Raw genomic sequence first — 20,220 nt, 5'->3', positions numbered from 1 at the left:
TGAAAAAATGATTAGTTTAAAATAGGAAAAATGCTTTCTCTCTCTCCACTAATGTAACTCAAACTTTCACAAACCCCAGAAGACAACTCACCCTTTGGACTTGTGACCAAGCATGGAACCTTTCAGCCCAAAAGAAAACTTTTGGACAAAGTTCTCAGTAAATGAAAAGTGGGAGGGTTAAAGTGAGAGCTATCTGCAAACTTAACTTCAGATTTTGTGGCAGATAATCTTCTTTACATGCTGTACTAGAGGTGGAGAGTATGCTTGTAAAATTTGCAGGTGAAACAAGCTGAGAGGGTTGCTGGCACTTCGGAGGACAGGATTACAATTCAAGACAACCTTGACAAATTGGAGAGCTGGGCTGAAATGAACAAGATGAAATTCAGTAAAGATAAGTGCAAAGTACTACACTTAGGAAGGACAATCAAATGTACAAATACAAAATAGGGAATAACTGTGTAGGCAGGAAAAGGATCTGGAGGTTGTAGTGGATCACAAATTGAATGAATGAGAGTCAACAATGTGATGAAGTTGTGCAAAAGGCTAATATATTCTGGGATGAATTAACACAGGGGTGGGCAAACTTTTTGGCCCGAGGGCCATATCGGGGTTGCGAAATGGAGGCCAAAATGGAGGGCCGGGTAGGGAAGGCTGTGCCTCCGCAAACAGCCTGGCCCTGCCCCCTGACTGCTCTGACCCCTATCCACATCCTTGCCCTGACAGGCCCCCCGGGGCCCCACGCCCTATCCAACCCCCCTGCTCCCTGCCCCCTGACTGTTCTGACCCCTATCCACATCCCTGCCCTGACAGGCCCCCCGGGGCCCCACCCCCTATCCAACCCCCCTGCTCCCTGCCCCCTGACTGCTCTGACCCCTATCCACATCCCTGCCCTGACAGGCCCCCCGGGGCCCCACCCCCTATCCAACCCCCCTGCTCCCTGCCCCCTGACTGCTCTGACCCCTATCCACATCCCTGCCCTGACAGGCCCCCCGGGGCCCCACCCCCTATCCAACCCCCCTGCTCCCTATCCCCTGACTTCCCTGACCCCTATCCACACCCCGCCCCCTGACAAGGCCCCCCCGGGCCCCCGACCCATCTAACCGTCCCCCCCACTCCTTGTCCCATGACTGTACCCTCCCGGGACCCCTGTCCCTAACTGCCCCCCCCCCGGACCCCACCCCCATCCAACCCTCCCTGCTCCCTGTTGTACCCCCCCAGAATCCCCCCGACCTCCCAGACCCCACCCTCTATCCAACCCCCCCGCTCCCTGTCTCCTGACTGTGCCTCCCCCCGAACCTCCACCCCATCCAACCGCCCCCTGTCCCTGACTGCGTCCCGGGATCTCCTGCCCCTTATCCAGCCCCCGCCCCCTTACCAGGCCGCTCAGAGTGGCAGGACAAACTTTTTGGAAAGCCTGGGAGGTGGGCGGGCGCAAGCCGCACTGCCCGTGGGCGGCATGGCTGCAGGGGAGGGGGGACAGCGGGGGGGGGGCAGGGGGTAGCCTCCCTGGCCGGGAGCTCAGGAGCTGGGCAGGATGGTCCCGCAGGCCGGATGTGGCCCGTGGGTCGTAGTTTGCCCACCTCTGCATTAACAGGAGAGTTGTATGTAAAACATGGGAGGTTTTTGTCCACTTGCTTGGTACTGGTGAGGCCTCAGCTGGAGTACTGTGCCCAGTTTGGGGTGCCACACTTTAAGAAAGATGTGGAGAAATTGGAGAGAGCAACAAAAATTATAAAGGTTTGGAAAGTACGACCAATGAGGAAATTTTTTTTAAAGAGAAATATTTTGTTTTGAGAAAAGAGGGGGGTGGGGGTGTCTTTAGATATGTGAAGGGCTATTATAAAGAGGATGGTGATCAGTTGTTCTCCATGTCACAGGACAAGAAGCAGTCGACTTAATCTGCACAAAGGGATGTTTAGATTAGATAATAAGAAAAACTTTTTGACTCTTAAGGTTAGTTAAGTACGGGGACAGATTATCAAGGGAGATTGTGGAACTGTGGAGTTGGAGGTTTTTAAAAACAGGTGAGACAAACGTCTGTCAGGGATGATTTAGGGATACTTGGTCCTGCCTCAGCGCAGTGGGGTGGACATGACCTCTCAGGGTCCCTTCCGGTTCCACATTTCTATAATTAGTATTTTCCATCAGAATCATGGAAATCAGAGATGGACTAGAGCCTGTTGGCCCAAGTAGTCCATGTCCTGGCCAGGGAAGGATTCAGACTTCCTCCTTTTGATTTTTCTTTTCTGTAGTAGGCAGTGTATAAAACCAGCCACACGTACTTAGAGCTCCTAGCTACCATCAGGAGCTGAAGGGTGAGAATTTAACAATGCAGATGTGCTGTGTTATGAGAGCGGGAGTGGCTTTGGACAGATTTGGGAATATGAATGGGATAAAGTTGAGGTAGAGTTCAGTGCAAGGTTGAGTTGCATCTGCCGAGTCCGTGCTGAGCATAGGGGAAGCTAGGGTCCTAGAGTCTATTTCAAAGACTGCAGTGTGCGTGGGGGTAGGGCAGAGGTGGGCAAACTGCGGCCAGTGGGCCACATCCAGCTCGCGGGACCCTCCTGCCCAGGTGTTGCGCTCCCGGCCGGGGAGGCTAGCCCCCGGCCCCTCTCTTGCTGTCCCCCCTTCCCTGCAGCCTCAGCTCGCCGTGCACCAGCGCTCTGGGCGACGGGGCTGCGAGCTCCAGCCGGGCAACGCAGCTGCGAGAGCCGCCTGCCTGCCCCAGGGCTCTAGACTGCTTGGCGGCGTGGCTGCCAGTCCTGGTGCTCTGAGCAGCATGGTAGGGGGGTGGGGAGTGGTGGGGTTGGATAAGGGGCAGGGGGCAGTCAGGGGACAGGGGCAGTTGGATAGGTGTGGGATTCCTAGGGAGCCTGTCAAGGGGCGGGGGTGTGGATAGGGTTCAGGGCAGTCAGGGTACAGGGAGCGGGGGGGTTGGATGGGGGTGGGGTCCTGGGGGGGGGCGGTTGGGGCGGGGGGTCCCGGTAGGGAGCGGACAGGGGACAAGGAGCAGGGGGGTTGGATGGTTCGGAGGTTCTGAGGGGGGCAGTCAGGGAGTGGGAAGTGGGAGGGGGTGGATAGGGGGCGGGAGCCAGGCTGTTTGGGGAGGCACAGCCTTCCCTACCCGGCCCTCCATACAGGTTCGGAACTCCGATGTGGCCCTCAGGCCAAAAAGTTTGCCCACCCTTGGGGTGGGGGTAAGAACTGGAAGATGATCACTAGTGCAGCTGTGACGTCCTGAAATAATGAAGAAAAGCAGAGTGGAACACACTGGGAACCCCAGCTTTGCCAAAACCTGGTGTCAGGCATGTCCCCTCCTCCTCCCCAGCCCCCCTCGCTGTTTCACAGGCAGCAATTAATGCTGTAGGCAGCCCTGAAGAGAGCGGCTGATGACTTTAATTAGACATCTATTCAGATCAGCCATAGGAAGAGCAATTATTGATTTAAAAATGCCCCATGATTAACTGTTTGGTCTCCATACCTGTGCTTCTGTCCCACCTAGGTTGCAGCATGGCTCAGTTTTTTAAGAATGTTGTTAAGTCCTGCAGTAAAGTGTAATAATAACTCTGGCTGGGAAGGGAGGAGCGGAAAAGAACAACTGAAAATACCTGTTTTTGAGTAAAATTCACTGCAACTCTGGGTATTTATCATCCGCTCCACGCAAGCAGGAATGCAGATGGCCCTGTCTAGTGAGGAGAATACAGGCACACGCATATCCAGCGCTTCCCTCCAAAGCAGGACGAGGCTGTGTTCCATGTAGATGCTTTTGGTGTTGGTCTGGAGAAGCTCATTGGTGTCATTTCATGGCTTTTGTGTCTCCAGTGCCCCAGCCCAGGCAGCTTGCCTTTTCTTTTCCGATTTCAAATAGGAAACTGTTTAGCATTAGGACCCAGTGGGCTGGCAAAATCTGTGACAAGAGTCTGGAGCAGCACTAGCGCAAAGTGAGTCTCCGTCAGCTGGGCTGGATTTTTGTATATCCATGTATTCAAGAATCCTCTGACAGAAAAGGGTTTTTTCCTCTGTGTGGCCAGACAGAGCGTGGGTTGGGGTGCGGGTATGGTTGGATCAACTGGAACATAACAGCCAAATCCTTCCTGAATTACTACTAGCCATGAACTGAGACCATCATTTAAAAAAAAAAAATCATTAAAATAGAGCAACGGCAGCATGGCCCAGAGCAAGAGACACACATACAATCGGGTAAGTTGGGGGGGGGTTATTTACAAACTACTTGGATCTATTATATGTCTTATACCTACAATATATCTGAATGTTATTGGTTCAATGAAGAATATAGATATTTACTGTGAAATATAGATTGTTTACTATGCTTTTCCCATTTTCTGAACTGTGCGTCTGGCTATTAGCAATATCTCACTCGTTAATACATATCGGGTGGGGGAGGAAAGTGTAGATAAATAGCCTGAATTATACTGTTAGTCGTTTCCTTTTGATTTAAATTAGTCTCTATTTCTTGTGAGTTATTGCTGATAATGTAATGAGGTGTCAGCTGAGCCTCCAGCGATGACAGAATTTTTCTGGGGCTTTTCAGCACAAAGATTCTAGGTTGTCATGCCTCCTCCCCCCCCGGGCCTTCTTTGTTTTTTCCATCTGATTGTTTTCCAACTTGCACTGCGAGGTGCTGAAATGATTTTCAGATATTTGGAAGCCCAAGGTTTTCCATATTGCCATTAAACTTGGGCTGTGAAGTCGGCAACAGAACTTAAAATGAGCAATAGCCTTACAATGAGGCCTTTCTTTGGAGTTTTTCTTTGCCGTTTTGTTCTCTTTCTCGAATCTAGTGGTATTCTGTCTGAGTCTCTAGGTGTTGGAGAGGCTGGGTTAGTGCATTTCCAGGCTTCTCTATTACTTGGTGCTTGCCAACTTGGCAAAGAGCTTGATAACTGTAGGTTGATCACAAACACTATCGGGCCATGTTATGGCCATGTCTTCCTTCATCTTTGCAAATCCTGAGAAGAGAGAGAGACCTTTCTTATCACCTCAGGTTATGCTGAACTCATTTCAAACCTCCTTTAGGAAAAAGCACTGAAAGAATGCAGTGTGCAACTGCACTGGCTTCCCAGTAAAGAGCATTGCTAGGGTAGTAGACAACACACCAAGGAATCATTGGTTGATTTTTGTGTTTAACTTAAGAGTGTATATGGTCAAAATGACTTGGTTGCTTTTGTTTCTTTGCTGTTACCCCTGGTTAGCTAGATGATGGAAGCAGCAGAGGCCATGGTGCGTAGCAACAGCCATCCGGAAGGACTAAAGATGGTCACTTAGGGAATATGTCTGAAAAGTTACTTAAAGTGCTTCAGAAATGGTGAAAGAATGTGGTTTGTGTGTAGAAGCCCTCTTTTTGACTAGGTCTCCTATGATTGTCCTCTACTCTTGACAGCCAAGCCTTGGAGTATGTGCTGCTCGCTAGCTTCCTGGAGTTTGGATTTTCTAAGATGTTCCGTCCCTGATCCATGGGCTGGCTCTGAGGCTTTCCCACTAGTATTCTGTTAGCTGTGTTTAATTCCATTCAATGGCTAAGGCCAGGTGGGATTTGTTTGGGTTTGTTAGTCTCTAAGGTGCTACAAGTACTCCTGTTCTTTTTGGGTCTGAAGTTAGTCAACATTAACTATTATTTTACTCAAACTACATGTTGAGACTCCAGTGTCAAGAGAACCAAATTTGTGAGCGCCCCTCTAGAGAGAGCTGGTTGGTTGTGGTACTTTACTTGTCTTGGGAGTAATACGACACCTAATATATTAACAGGTTGATTATCCGAATGACTCTGGATCAACTGTGTTGGCAACGCTAGAAACACCCAAACCATTTGCCTGGCACACCAAAGTAACCATACATGCCCTGTGGGATTCCCACTCTCTCTCCTCGGGGCTGGGGTTAGTGGGTTCAGCTTAGTATTTTTCCCATTTGCTGAGTTGACAAGTATTTGTGCCCTCTTTTCCCCTGCCCTTGCCCCACCGTAATCTTCTAATCTCTTATTTGAAATTGCTCTGTTTGCTTTTAGGTGTCAAACCAGAGTAAGTCCCGCACTAGAGTGGTGCTCGCGCAGTAGGAGCTTTGTCACAGCAATGCCTTGCCAGTTCATCTACAAGTCTAACAGCCTAAGATCCAGGCTGCTTAAGATTCTGTTAGATGAGACAGCAGCCGCCCGCATTGTGTCACTGGATGATGGGTCTGTTATTAGTCCTGGAGTAATCGCCTTTGATGAGGACCGAATATGGCAGCACCAGATATTATATATTCAGTAATAAGTAGCCTTAGCGCAAACGAAGACTAGAATTATTTCTAAGTCTCTCCTTTTTCAAGTCCTCTTTAGCTACCTCTTAAATTTGAGGCTAAGAGGATTTTAACTTGCGGTCATGAATCTCTTCCTGGGAGACTTCCAGAGAAGTGCTGCTGTGTTCAAGGTTTGCCCCCAAACTTTTGATCTATACTTTGAGTGGCAGATTAAGGGTGCAATTAGTCACATATGCATGTAGGGAGGTATCACTGTGCGCTCACATAATGACATGATCCTGGCTTCAAAACGTAACACACATATTTGGGGGGTTATGTGCCCTGGTGAAACAAAGCTCTAAAATTGTTGTGTGCAGGCAGCGCACATTAGTGACCCAAATATTTGTGCTTAAATCGTAAGTGCGTTGAAATATATTCCGTTTTTGGTATTTTTTAAACCTGTGTGAGCGTGTCTGTGTGTGTGTGTGTGTGTGAGAGAGAGCGAGCGAGAGAGAGAACTGACCTGGGGAGGATCTGAATAGTTTTTCTGGGTGTGAAAAGTGCTCTGTCCTATCCACAGTTGCCTGAGACATCCAGTCTCCCTACAGCACCCAAGATTTGAGGCACAGTAGGGTGAGGACTCATCTAGGGCGAAGGAGTTCTGCAGGAATGCTGCACCTGGGAGGCTTTGAGCTAACCTGATGGTTCTGAAGCTTGGTGGGGACGGAGCCATGGGTTTCCATAACCGCGCAGTTTCCAGAGCATTGTCTCATTTTAGAATGGCCTACTAGCTTACGTGCCTTTTTGGCCACAGCTGTACATTGAGCTGATATTTATGATAGAGCTGTCCACAGTGATGTCTCGATATATTTCCTGAGGGGTTCTAACTAATTTAGAATCCATCAGTGCGCATGACTGATTTAAATTATTCCTTCCAGTGCTCCTCACCTTGGATTAGTCTGTGAATTCAATTGGTCTTTATAATGTTCCGTTACTTGCTTTTGTTAGTTCTTCCTAGAATTCCTCACAATCCTTTGTTGCCTTGACTTTGTAATTGGCAAATGTAACCACTTTGCTCTACATCGCACCTTCCTGACTACCACCAGACCTATACCAGACATTCCCAGCGATGCTTGGCACTATTGTTAGCCTGTCATAGACATTTAACTTACCAAAGGCCAGTCCTTCATTGTTCTAAAGTCTATAGAGCTATTACAATGGATACTTCAGTCTGCTTGCAGCTTGTCAGTCACTGGCAGAAGGGGAATGCCCTGCCTCTGAAGTTCCTCCAGTTTGGTGTGCCCCCTGCTCCCCCACTCTTCCCTGCTGCAGGGATACTCCAGTCTTTATTTCACGCTTCTGACTGACCGTTCAGCCCTGTAACGGTCCGTCCAATTCCCAGCTGCATCCCAGGGCTGTGTTTGCCCTTTGGGATTTGTCCCTGAGTTCTGCTTCCCCTGTTTGCAGCGCCTGGTTCCCTGCAGACTTCAGGGAGCGCTCAGGTGAGAAAAGCCAGAGGCTGAAGGTTAAGTGGGGAACAAGAGACAGGTCCTTGGAGAGTCTCAAGGTGGTTGACCAGCTCTGGGGGCAGAATGCATTCCCCTCCCTTAGCCCAGGCCCTGGCAGGTCACCCCTACCCTCTCCCCTAGGCAGGAAAGGAGACACACAGTATTGGAAAAGAACTGTCTGTGAGGCTGGTGCCCCCATCTCGGTATGGGGGGGTTAAACCAGAGGGGCAGCATGCCAGATGGAAAATTACACTGAGCCCCTATGGCTCGCACCAACAGATGGCAGAGCTGAGCTGCCTCCTCCCTCTCTGCCTCCCATTGGGCCATGGGTAGAGAGCACCGGCCACCTCGCGCCAGAGGTGAGCAAGGGCCAGCTCCCGCCGCCGGCTGCCATCTCTGTAACAGGGCTCCCTGCTGATAGCCCAGGCACCCCATGGAAAAACAGACCCAGCTGGCCCACCTAGCACTTATGCAGTAGAGAGGGGTAGAGCTTCTGGGAAGTCCATTCTTGAATCCCACCTTCCTTGAGAGACCCAGAAAGGGGCCCATGTTGGGGAGGGAAAAGAATAAGCCCAGCCTCTTTGTAAACAGGGTGATCACTGAGAGCTCAGCGACCTGAGCCCAGATTATCCCCTCCCTTTTCCATTGCGGGTTCATAGGGACAAACTCCCAAGGGGGAAGTAAAATCAGTGCTTGTTTCTCCTTCTAACCTCCATGGAGTGCAGTATGGCGGGTCAGTGCAGAAAGACCGGGCGATAGACGTGCTGATTAGTGTGTGTGTGTCGCGCTCACACCTGTGTCCATATGTAGAGGGAATTTTTCCACCTTAGGAGAGGGGAGCCAGCAGTCCAGATCAGAGTTAGGGGATTATATAATAGATATACTATATTCTATTAAAAATAACAAAAGAGCGGCTGGACACTTTCCATTTAGAATTCTGGGTACTGTGAAGCTACGCTGAGAGAGTCTGCGGTCACCTTGGACAAGCGATAGCTGTGCATCCCTTCTGGGGTTCCCTTAGAAGTTGTAATAGACAGAGGGGGTTTTCCTGCCATACCTAGAAGACTGGAGAGTATTGGGCTGCCATCCCCAGCTGCCGCTGTGGGTTGCCACACCCAAACGTCTGGGCTGTTGTTCCCAGCAGCTGTTTCAGGTTGCTGTGTGTCACCAGCACTTCCTTTCCCCCTAGAAGCTGGCTATGGGGTGAAGAAGGGGACAGCAGCCTAGTTATAGAAGAACAAGCCCTTGACCCACCCGTTACGTCTTTCTAGCCCCTGGCCTCCATTTCATAAAGGCAGATGCTTTCTCGGTGTGCATCTGTCCAAATCCAACCTGGAGTCACTGCCCCAGGTGAATGTGGCTATCTTCCCTGGTAGCAAGGACTCTGTTTCCAGCGTGGGCAGTTTTTTACCTGCAAGTGGCCTCCTCACAGGCCACCAAGTCCAGGCCACCTAAGCCCCCTCCTTTGGGCATAGACGTGGTTCTGGTCCTGGAAATCAGACACTCAGGCAAATCAGTTCCTAGCTTTCTTACGGATACAGTGGGGAGTTCTATGGTAAGCTGAGGCTATTCAGAGTCCTCAGAAAAGTGAACTTGCCGTCCTAGCTCCTGCCTGGTGCTATAGAAAGGAATACAGATCGTACGGCAAGTGGAAGCCGTCCCTGAACTACAACAGGAGAAAATACCTCTTTGAACAGTAGCTCAAAAAGTGCAGGTTGCTGCGGCAAGGTCAGCAGCTGCCCTCAGTTACTTCAGAGCTCTGACTCTGAACCAGCCCTGTCTGGAGGTAAACACAGATCGCAGCCAGGCTCTCTTATTTTGGGAGTAAATTGCTCCCTGCAGCTTTGGTTAAAGTGAGGTCCCTGGAGAGTAGCCAGAGGCAGTAATCTGTAGTACTGTGCAAGAATCGCAGGAACAGCTTTGTCCCATTCCCGTTCTTAAGAAACCCCTGGAAATTCCAGGGAATGAATGAAATCGTGCATTACCTATTTCTGATCAGCTGAGTTTTGAAGTTGGGAGCTTTCTCAGATGAGACCAGTATTCACGCAGCAATTCAGATGTTTTGGAAGGGCGGGGGAGAGAAGGCAAATTCTAATCCAGGACCCACTTCACTTGTAGGGACTTTGGGTCTCCCTCGGCAAGGGAGTCTCCCCTCTCCCCAGTACCTTGGGCTGGTACCGCCAAGAGGCAAGTTGTCAGGGGACTCCTCTGTGCTCCGCTGTACAGGAACAGATGTCCTGGGCATCGGGTTACAACACCATTGGCCCAGCCACCCCTCTATCTGGAGCCCAAGTTGCGTTGCGACCCTATGCGCCTGGTCACAACATCATTCACTGAAACTTGGCCTTGCTGCCCAGTTGTGGAGGGGTTGAGGTGGCCTGGTCAAATGGAGTGGCGTTGTAACCACGCAGCTGGAGCGATGTTCTGGATTGATGCTCTGGACCGCTCTGGCAGCAGCCGTACTGATTTAGTACAGGAACACTGCTTAAAAGTGGTTGGGCTTGGCCCCCCAGGCTCCGCAGCCTATGGAACGATGAGCAAGTGCAAAAGCCTTGGTGTATGTCTCATCTTCTCCCCTCTCCCCAGCTGGTGCCCCTGCTATTATACTTGTAATTCAGACAAGTAGTCCTCACTCCTGACGTAGCATTTGCTCCCAAGGTAAATCCCTAATTATCAAAGTATGCTCCTTAAGAGCACTGACATTCATAGCGCAGAGAAGTTAAGTCTTTTACACTGAGATCTGCTAGGTGGCCACATGACCATCAATGCACATTCACCCCGACTTTACATATTGGCCATCCAATCTTTAGCCAGCGTCTTTTTTTTTTGGCAGAAGCATTCTCCACACCTTAGTGCCCAGGAGAAGATGGAGGACATGTAATATACCTCATTTTGGATGTCTGTATTTAAAGGATGATAGTGGGGGTACGCTGCTGTGAAAATCCCATTGTAACAGATCTGTGAACCTTAGCACAATGGAGAATAGGAAAATGTATCTGTGCCTACCTGAAAATGTCCTTTCTCTGAGCAATGAAGTCCCGAGGTATGACCCAGCCTGGAGATGAGAATATCATTCAGAACTTAGATGGAAATTAACATTGAAAGATTTGGGTTTTGTTGTTAGGAGTTATTTCCCATGCCCTGCAGTAGGGGAAATTGTACATTTTCCACTTTGTACTTAGCACAATTTGTAATTTAAGAAAGTGCAATTGAATTATCCTGGCTGTGGAAGTTGTTTCAATTGGTGGAAACTTCATGGGGTGGGTCATTCCCCTGTTGCCAGTACTGATGGGTCTGGTTCTGCCCCGAAGCTGCCAGCTGGTTGACATAGGCATTGTGGTGAATCTGTGAGCCTTTAGTAAGCAGGTAAGCAGATCCACTTTTCCTGTTAGATTAGCCAGGCCATCTTCCTAACCTTCGCATAATGAGAACTGACTATTTATTCCATCTTTTTGCTTCATATCTTGTATCCTGCTTCTAATCCGTGATGGGACTTTACCTGTCACCTTGTGTTTACCAGCTTTTTTGACAGCTTCTTGTGAGCCTTCTGAAAGCCCAAGTTGTCCACCCTGTTTGTTGTATCTACTGTTTGAAAGAATTGACAAAGAGTTTTGGAGGGGCACAATTTTCCCATGTAAAAGCCAGACTGGCTTGTCTTTGTTTTTGCCTGGGAACTTTACTGTCCCCAATGATTTTCTCCCCCAGTTTTACAGATAATATTCACTAATCTGTAACTTCTGGGACCACACATAGCTTCTCTTGTCTAACTGTTCTGAGTGAAAAATTATATTTCCATGGGACTGACCAGAGAGACCTGTTCACAGTAGCCTCCAGTGTCAGTGGTAACTTGAGAGAGGAGCTAAATAAGCCTCTGAAAATCAGTTTTTCAGGTGTTTGCAGTAGGGAAGCTCCAGTAGGATGGATTCAGTGCCAGGCTTGTGAACTTTGCCTTGCAGAAACCCTTGTTACAACTATTACAGTTGAGCAGGTTTTGGGTTTCTTACAGGTATCTATTAGCATTTCAGAAGTTCTGGTAAGGGGGTAGTTTGACTAGGCAGTTGGCTGCTTCAGTGTTGGAATTAGCTTGGGGGACGGATCCTCTGGATTTTGGAGCATAATTTTTTGTAGCTTATCAGTTTTGGTAAATAGTGCCAGTAGTAAAGTTCACTTTTTAAAAGGAACCTTTGAAATATACTTAGAGTAGTGCACTGCATTGGTCAGGGTGCCATCTTGGAAATTTCCATTGTTAGAAGTTCTTGCTGTGTCCAAACTGATGACAATAGGTTTGTAAATTTAAAATAGGCTTTTTTGAGCTACAACTTGCAAACCTGACATGTTTGGGGACTCCTGGCAGCATGGGCATGTCATCAAGTTTAAAAATCTTCTAATCCACTTTCATAGAATATCAGGGTTGGAAGGGACCTCAGGAGGTCATCTAGTCCAACCCCCTGCTCAAAGCAGGACCAATCCCCAACTAAATCATCCCAGCCAGGGTTTTGTCAAGCCTGATCTTAAAAACCTCAAAGGAAGGAGATTCCACCACCTCCCCCCTAGGTAACGCATTCCAGTGTTTCACCACCCTCCTAGTGAAAAAGTTTTTCCTAATATCCAACCTAAACCTCCCCCACTGCAACTTGAGACCATTACTCCTTGTTCTGTCATCTGCTACCACTGAGAATAGTCTAGAGCCATCCTCTTTGGAACCCCCTTTCAGGTAGTTGAAAGCAGCTATCAAATCCCCCCTCATTCTTCTCTTCCGCAGACTAAACAATCCCAGTTCTCTCAAACTCTCCTCATTAGTCATGTGTTCCAGTCCCCTAATCATTTTTGTTACCCTCCGCTGGACTCTTTCCAATTTTTCCACATCCTCCTTGTAGTGTGGGGCCCAAAACTGGACACAGTACTCCAGATGAGGCCTTACCAATGCCGAATAGAGGGGAATGATCATGTCCCTCGATCTGCTGGTAATGCTCCTATTTATACAGCCCAAAATGCCGTTAGCCTTCTTGGCAACAAGGGCACACTGTTGACTCATATCCAGCTTCTCGTCCACTGTAACCCCTAGGTCCTTTTCTGCAGAACTGCTGCCTAGCCATTCGGTCCCTCGTCTGTAGCGGTGCATGGGATTCTTCCATCCTAAGTGCAGGACTCTGCACTTGTCCTTGTTGAACCTCATCAGATTTCTTTTGGCCCAATCCTCTAATTTGTCCAGGTCTCTCTGTATTCTGTCCCTACCCTCCAGTGTATCTACCTCTCCTCCCAGTTTAGTGTCATCTGCAAACTTGCTGAGGGTGCAGTCCATGCCATCCTCCAGATCATTAATGAAGATATTGAACAAGACCGGCCTCAGGACCGACCCTTGGGGCACTCCACTTGATACCGGCTGCCTACTAGACATGGAGCCATTGATCACTACCTGTTGAGCCCGACAATCTAGCCAGCTTTCTATCCACCTTATTGTCCATTCATCTAGCCCATACTTCTTTAACTTGCAGGCAAGAATACTGTGGGAGACCATGTCAAAAGCATTGCTAAAGTCAAGGAATAACACGTCCACTGCTTTCCCCTCATCCACAGAGCCAGTTATCTCGTCATAGAAGGCAATTAGAAGGCACTTTCTTACTAGGTTCACAATGAAACTTTGCTGTGTGAACCAATTAAAAAAAAAAAAAAGGCAGATCTGGTACCTGATAAACTGTGAAACCCTTTTATTTCGTGTCTGTTTTTCCCAGGTTTAATTTTATTTTTTCTCCTCCCTCATTCGGTACTGATGACACTTGCATGAATGATGTAAGGGTCTTGGTTTATTAATCACCTGAGGTGCCACATACCCCTATGACACCAATTGACTGCTGTGTTAATAATTACAGCAACCAACTATTGACTTCCAGTGAGAAATAAAACTAAGAAACTGACGCCGTATTTTCATGTAAGTTAGTTTCATGCAAGTGCATTAATACAGAATGAGAAATGAAGCCAATTAAGGCAAAACTCTTCTTAGATGCCATTTTATTAATTAAAAACTTAATAGCAAATACCATTCAGTGCGTATGTGTGGGAGAGTACATCTTAAATCTGCTTTCAGAACTGAGGCTAACGGATGTACCTGTTGCTTAAATAACTAAATCAAATGTTTTAGTTAAGTCTAGTATTTGGAACTGATCAAAAGTAGAATTCTTGCTAAATTGTACAGTGTCTGGAAACACAGATAAAACAGTCCATTTAATATCTGTAGCTAATGTATTTAGGGGCCCCAACTAGGTTCAATACCCCATTGTACTAGGGACTGTACACACCTAGAATGAGTCAGTCACTATCTTGAAGTGTAAATAGACCAGACCAACAAAGGGATGGAGGAAAGGAATGTAACATTTCTGTAGAGTGAACAATATGGTGTCCTGCAAATGTCACGGTAATTCCATGATTTTAATTTCACTTTAATGTTTTGGTTGGGGTTTTGTTGGGAGTGGATTTGATAAAGGAAGGTACATAGCAGGGAAGAAGGTAAGGGAGATGGGGGAGGGTGAAGCTAGGAATTAATTTTGCCCTTTTTAATTCATCAATTACTGAAGTGCTGTTATCTTTTCTTCTTTTTTTTAAATTAATTCTTAGCAGTGATGTAGTGCTTACAAATCTTAATTTTAGCTTTATAGTCTCACCATGAAGTATGCAAGTATTACCCCCACTTTACTGGAGGGGTAGCTGAGATGTAAAAGGCCAAATCAGCCCTTACCAGACCAACCCCACTGATCTCGAAGACAGCAAAATGTCACCCAAAAAGCTTACATGATTTGCAAAAGACCAAGAAAAAGTCTGCAATCAGATTTCAAGAATAGTAGTTTTACAGTGGAATAGAAAAGTTGCAGACCTCATATGAGGATTGAGGGGTTTTACTGATCTTGGAAAATTCCCAGTGGATGATCAGCAAAGCCACTAGGACTTCAGGGTTTCTGAGTTTAAGTTTGAAAGGTTTGATATGAGCCTAATGCCTCAGCAGTGAAGAAGTCAGAAATGGAAATGTTTCAGAGTAGTCTGTATCCGCAAAAAGAAAAGGCGGACTTGTGGCACCTTAGAGACTAACCAATTTATTTGAGCATGAGCTTTCGTGAGCTACAGCTCACTTCATCGGATGCATACTGTGGAAAATACAGTGGGGAGATTTTTATATACACAGAGAGGGAGGGGAGAGAATAAACATGGGGAAATAGTTTTACTTTGTGTAATGACCCATCCACTCCCAGTCTTTATTCAAGCCTAAATTAATTGTATCCAGTTTGCAAATTAATTCCAATTCAGCAGTCTCTCCTTGGAGGCTGTTTTTGAAGTTGTTTTTGTTGAAGAATTGCCACTTTTCGGTCTGTAATCGAAATGGAAAAGAAACTATTAGCTCAACCAGTTCACCTCTCCATCAGTGGAGATGGCCTGGATGATTCAATAAGTTTAGCGCTGTGTTAGAGACTGTACTGCGTCTGCATCCTACAGTACGTCTAGTAACCTTGTAGAAAAGATGGTGTTCATGGAGGTGGCTTCCAAAACTACAGAGAGAGAATGTATACATAAATCCCTTTCTCTCCACTACATCTAGAGTCTGTCTCCCTCAGAGGTGATTTTACAGAGACGTTTGTTTTATGGTTCCCAGGAAACTGTTTTCAGTAAGGTTATACCACTTTAAAGTAACCTTCAGATACGTTACATGTATGACTAGATATGTAGCAAAGAAATGTAAAGTCTTCCTTTCTTTAGCAGTGAAGATTGTGGAAGTTGGTGAGAAAAAGACTGTTGAAAGGGATAGCAGGAATGTTCTGGCTTGTCAGTTAGCTTTCTGTACACTAAACTGGATTCAGTTAATTTTAACATATTTTGGTCTGGTAATGTATATAAGAAAGGGCCACAGTTTTTCCTTTTATAACATTACAGAAAATAACTCTTCTCCAGTAAAATCTGTGGAATTCATTTCTTGCTACTGCATTATCTGGTTGGTTAGCTGCAATCTCAGGAGGAGGAGCTTATTCAGCTTGGGAAAAGGCCCTTTCTTTCTCTTGGTTCATCTACTGAAAAGGAAGGAAGTGAATGTGGCAGGAATCAATGTCTAAATGGGTTTGAAGTGAGAGGCTATGAAATTTCCAATCCGATGGATAAGGGTTTTTGCCTGCTTGAGTGTAGCATGGAGCTTGCTGCTAATTCTTAAAGCAGCATGTTGGTCTGAAAAGGTGATTTTCAAAGGATAAAAAAATTGGGCACATGCTTTCTTTCCACACACCCCCTTTTTATAAGAATGGCCAGACTAGGTCAGACCAAAGGTCCGTCTAGCCCAGTATCTAGCTGACAGTGGCCAGTGTCAGGTGCCCCAGAGGGAATGAATAGAACAGGGAATCATCAAGTGATCCATCCCCTGTCGCCCATTCCCAGCTTCTGGCAAACAGCATCTAAGGATACCATCCCTGTCCATCTTAGCTAATAGCCATTGATGAACCTATTCTCCATGAACTTATCTAGTTCTTTTTTGAACTCTGTTATAGTCTTGGCCTTCACATCATCTTCTGGCAAGGAGTTCCACAGGTTGACTGTGCGTTGTGTGAAGAAATACTTCCTTTTATTTGCTTTAAACCTGCTGCATATTAATTTCATTTGGTGACCCCTAGTTCTTGTGTTATGAGAAGGAGTAAATAACACTTCCTTATTTACTTTTTCCACCCCAGTCATGATTTTCTAGACCTCTATCATGGTCCCCTCTTCCCAGCTGAAACGTCCCAGTCCTATTAATCTCTCCTCCTATGGAAGTTGTTCCATACCCCTACAATCATTTTTGTTGCCCTTTTTCTGAACCTATTTCAATTCCAATATATCTTTTTTGAGATAGGGCAACCACATCTGCACACAGTATTCAAGATGTGGGCGTACCATGGATTTATACAGAGGCAATATGATGTTTTCTGTCTTATTATCTATCCCTTTCTTAATGATTCCCAACATTCTGGTCACTTTTTTGACTGTCGCTGCACATTGACTGGATGTTTTCAGAGAACCATCCACAATGACTCCAAGATTTTTCTTGAGTGGTAACAGCCAATTTATACCCCATCATTTTATAGGTATAGATGGGATGTTTTCCAATATGCATTACTTTGCATGTATCAACATTGAATTTCATCTGCCATTTTGTTGCTCAGTTTATGATGTGGAAAGCAGGGCTAGAAGGCTTTTGTGTGATTTTTTTTTTTTTTTTTTTTTTTTTTTTTAAGGGACTCTTCTTTTTTTCCCATTAAAGACTCAGGGGTCTCCTACCGTCGAAGAGTCTATGGTGGCCAGAGACATAGATAGTGACTGGGATTGGCTGTTTAATCAGATGACTTAAAATTCTTGTTTTTGTTAATACCTGCTGTACTCCAATGCCTAATGAATGCTTGGGAGCAAGGGTATCTGTTCAAGATTAAACACTCTCACCCTTTCAATTAAGGTGTGGGAACTCACAATAAATATCGGAGATACTCACAGATTCCTCCAGCAAACCCAGACTTGACATTCATGATCTTGCTAATGTAAAAGGAAGTAAAAACACTTGTTTTAACATCCACCATTCAGGTCATCTTTACACATAATAAAATAGTTTCAGGGAAACAGAATTTAAAAACAGTTGCAGGTCACCTTTTAAACTACTTCGAGTACCATAACTTCCTGCTATCTTGCCTCCATGACTCTCACCTTGTCCCACTTCAGTGCAGCCAGAACACTGCAGGCATAATGTACCTTGCCCTCATTCCAGCCACATCTGGCCTTTTTTTCATATTCCTTCACTGGCTTTCACCTGCTTGATTCTTTGGTGGTGTCCAACTTGGCTGTTTCCTTCATTCTTGCTAAATTGGATAATTGTCTTGCTCATGTCCTCCTCATGCACTTATTTCCACACCTTCCCTCCGTCCTTGTGTTTGGAATGCCCCTCCTGAGAGCATGCTTTTATCCAGGAGGCCCACAAGTCCTAGTCCTCCCTTCAGAGGCACGCCTGCCAACGAAACCGTGAAGCAGAAATCCCTTCAACCCTTCTCCCAACATATCAGTGGAGCTGATGTGACAAGTGCTCTAGAATTCCATTCATCCATCTTGATGTCAGCATCTGTTCTGTATCCTTTCCAGCAGGGCTTGTCCTCCTGCCTGTATTTCTAACAGAAATGGTGTGTAACAGGCTGACCTACACAATCGATGTCCATGTTCCTATTGAGGGTTGGGGCACCCTTTGTTTATGGATCTCTGTGTACCAGGGTGGGGAGTTTCAGCTGAGGTCACTGAAAGATCATTTGTAAAATGAAAGCTCAACTTGTAAGAGAATTTATGTCTTCCACGAGGTGGTCACATGAGCTGTGAGGTCTCCAATCTGGAGAAATTAAGGTAATTTCAGGTCATCAATTCTATTTAACAGATTTTAGCCAAGAAAACTCTTGAAGGCTCTGGCACTGACAGGCTGGCCCAGGGGTGGACAAACTTTGTGGCCTGAGGGCCACATCGGGGAATAAACATTGTATGTCTGGCCATGAATGCTCACAAAATTGGGGTTGGGGTGGGGGAGGGGGTGAGACCTCTGGTTGGGGGTGCAGGCTCTGGGGTGGGGCTGGGAATGAGAGGTTTGGGGTGCAGGAGAGTGCTCCGTGCTGGGATCGAGGGGTTTGGAGAGCGGGAGGGGAATCAGGGCTGGGGCAGGGGATTCGGGCATGGTGAGAGGCTCAGGGGTGCAGGCTCCAAGTGCCGCTTACCTCAAGCGGCTCCCAGAAGCAGTGGCATGTTCCTTCTCCGGCTCCTATGCATGGAGCGGGGCCACGTGGTTGCTTCCAGGAGCCACCTGGTGCCCTGACTGGAGCGCCAGAGCAGGGCCGAGCCGCGTGGTGCAGCCCCCGCCCCAGCTGGAGCCCCAGAGTGGGGCCAACCCTCACGGTGCGGCCCCAACCCGGCGCCCCAGCTGGAGCACCGGAGCGGGACAAGCCGCAGACCCCACTCGCGGGCCAGCTTAAAATGGCTCACGGGCCGTAGTTTGCCCACTCCTGGCCTGGCCCATTGGCAACATGAATGACTATGAATTGGGTTTAGGAATCTGTCTGTTTCATCAGATCAGGGCCATGGTATAATGTTTACAAATTTACTACGGTGGTTAATGCTGTCTGTGCAGAGCCGTATAATAGCTTCATGATCCGGAAGAAAACTCCGGTTGCTAGGCCACGCTGGAGCCTAACCTGGGGTGTGCTGTTTCTGTAACAGAAAGTCACATCACTAGAATAATGAATGGAAGTATACATATCGTGTGGTTTGCATAAAGAGCCCCCAAAACTCAGACTAGCCATTGGTTGAGCTGCAAGTATATTTCTTTACACTAGAAGATGGATGCTACTTCCTGTGAACTTGTCTGGTTAAATAATATTTGCTTCTTCAGTCAAATAGAATAATATCTTGCAGGTTACCAGAGCTACTGGAATACGACTGAGGCATTTTCTGTTTATGATCTGTTCCCTTTCTTCCCACATCAGTTTTTGTCTTGTTTACGAACATTTTTCTTCAGAACCCCTGTATGCTAAGGATTACTTGAAGTGGTTTATAAGCATTTATATTATGGAGCCTTTCTGATAGCAGTTAACTGTGTAAAGCTTTAGACTCCTTTTTGTTTTGGACACAGTACGAGCGCCTGAAGAGGCCAGTGAAATGTGACAGCAACATTATCGTCTAGGCCGGTGGTATTAATCGAGATGGAACTCTGCTTTTCAGTGAGTGACTGCTCGCCCAACAGTAGAATGGCGGGGGCCCACAGCCCCTGGAAAAGTAAATTGAAAATGGAAGCACATGCTTCACAGTTACATTAACACGTGTGTATTTCTAGTAAGATTCTGAGTGTGTAACACTCTTCATTGATGGAATTGCTTACACCCATGGCCTTATTCTCTGCACCAGAAGTGAATCTTGGAATGCATTTAGTTGTACCTAGGCAGGCAGATATAGGTTTGAGATGATGACAACTTAAAAATGCAGTAGTGCGCATTAGACTTTAACAAGCATGGATGGGTAATTAGGAGGATACTTGTGGCACCTTAGAGACTAACTAGTTTATTTGAGCATGAGCTTTCGTGAGCTACAGCTCACTTCATCGGATGCATATGCATCCGATGAAGTGAGCTGTAGCTCACGAAAGCTCATGCTCAAATAAACTGGTTAGTCTCTAAGGTGCCACAAGTACTCCTTTTCTTTTTACGAATACAGACTAACACGGCTGTTACTCTGAAACCTAGGGTGATACTGAATGTCTTGAAAACATAATGAGAGTTTAATGTCTCTATTTTCTGATTAATTGCTTAGTGCCTGATTTGGAGCTCTAGTAAAGCTATGAATGGGTGATCCTGGCCCAGAGGTTGTCTCCTAAATCCATGCAGATAGGCTGCTAGTTCTCAAATATCAGCCGTGGACCAGCCGTATCTCTTTGAAGAGGGGCAGGAAAGCATGATGC

General features: G+C 46.8%; 1 protein-coding gene across 21 annotated transcripts in view; it reads left to right on the top strand.

The window, feature by feature from the left end:
- The window catches only part of DCTN1 (dynactin subunit 1), a 140,018-nt gene that overhangs the window by 17,827 nt on the left and 101,971 nt on the right, over positions 1-20,220 (top strand). For 11 of the 21 annotated variants that reach the window (XM_037898494.2, XM_043545018.1, XM_037898493.2 and 8 more), the window contains exon 1: positions 3,165-4,200. The exons of the other annotated variants lie outside the window; for them this stretch is intronic. In XM_037898494.2, coding sequence (XP_037754422.1) covers positions 4,168-4,200 — 33 coding nt within the window. In that variant the 5' untranslated portion in view covers positions 3,165-4,167. Of the gene's footprint in view, positions 1-3,164; positions 4,201-20,220 lie in introns of those variants that run through there. 21 annotated transcript variants of the gene reach the window in all.

The sequence above is a fragment of the Chelonia mydas genome, chromosome 4 (genome assembly GCF_015237465.2).
Source record: "Chelonia mydas isolate rCheMyd1 chromosome 4, rCheMyd1.pri.v2, whole genome shotgun sequence".
NCBI lineage: Eukaryota > Metazoa > Chordata > Testudines > Cheloniidae > Chelonia > Chelonia mydas.
The sequence above is the reverse complement of the archived record's forward strand: the minus strand, read 5'-3'. Positions and strand labels throughout refer to the sequence as shown.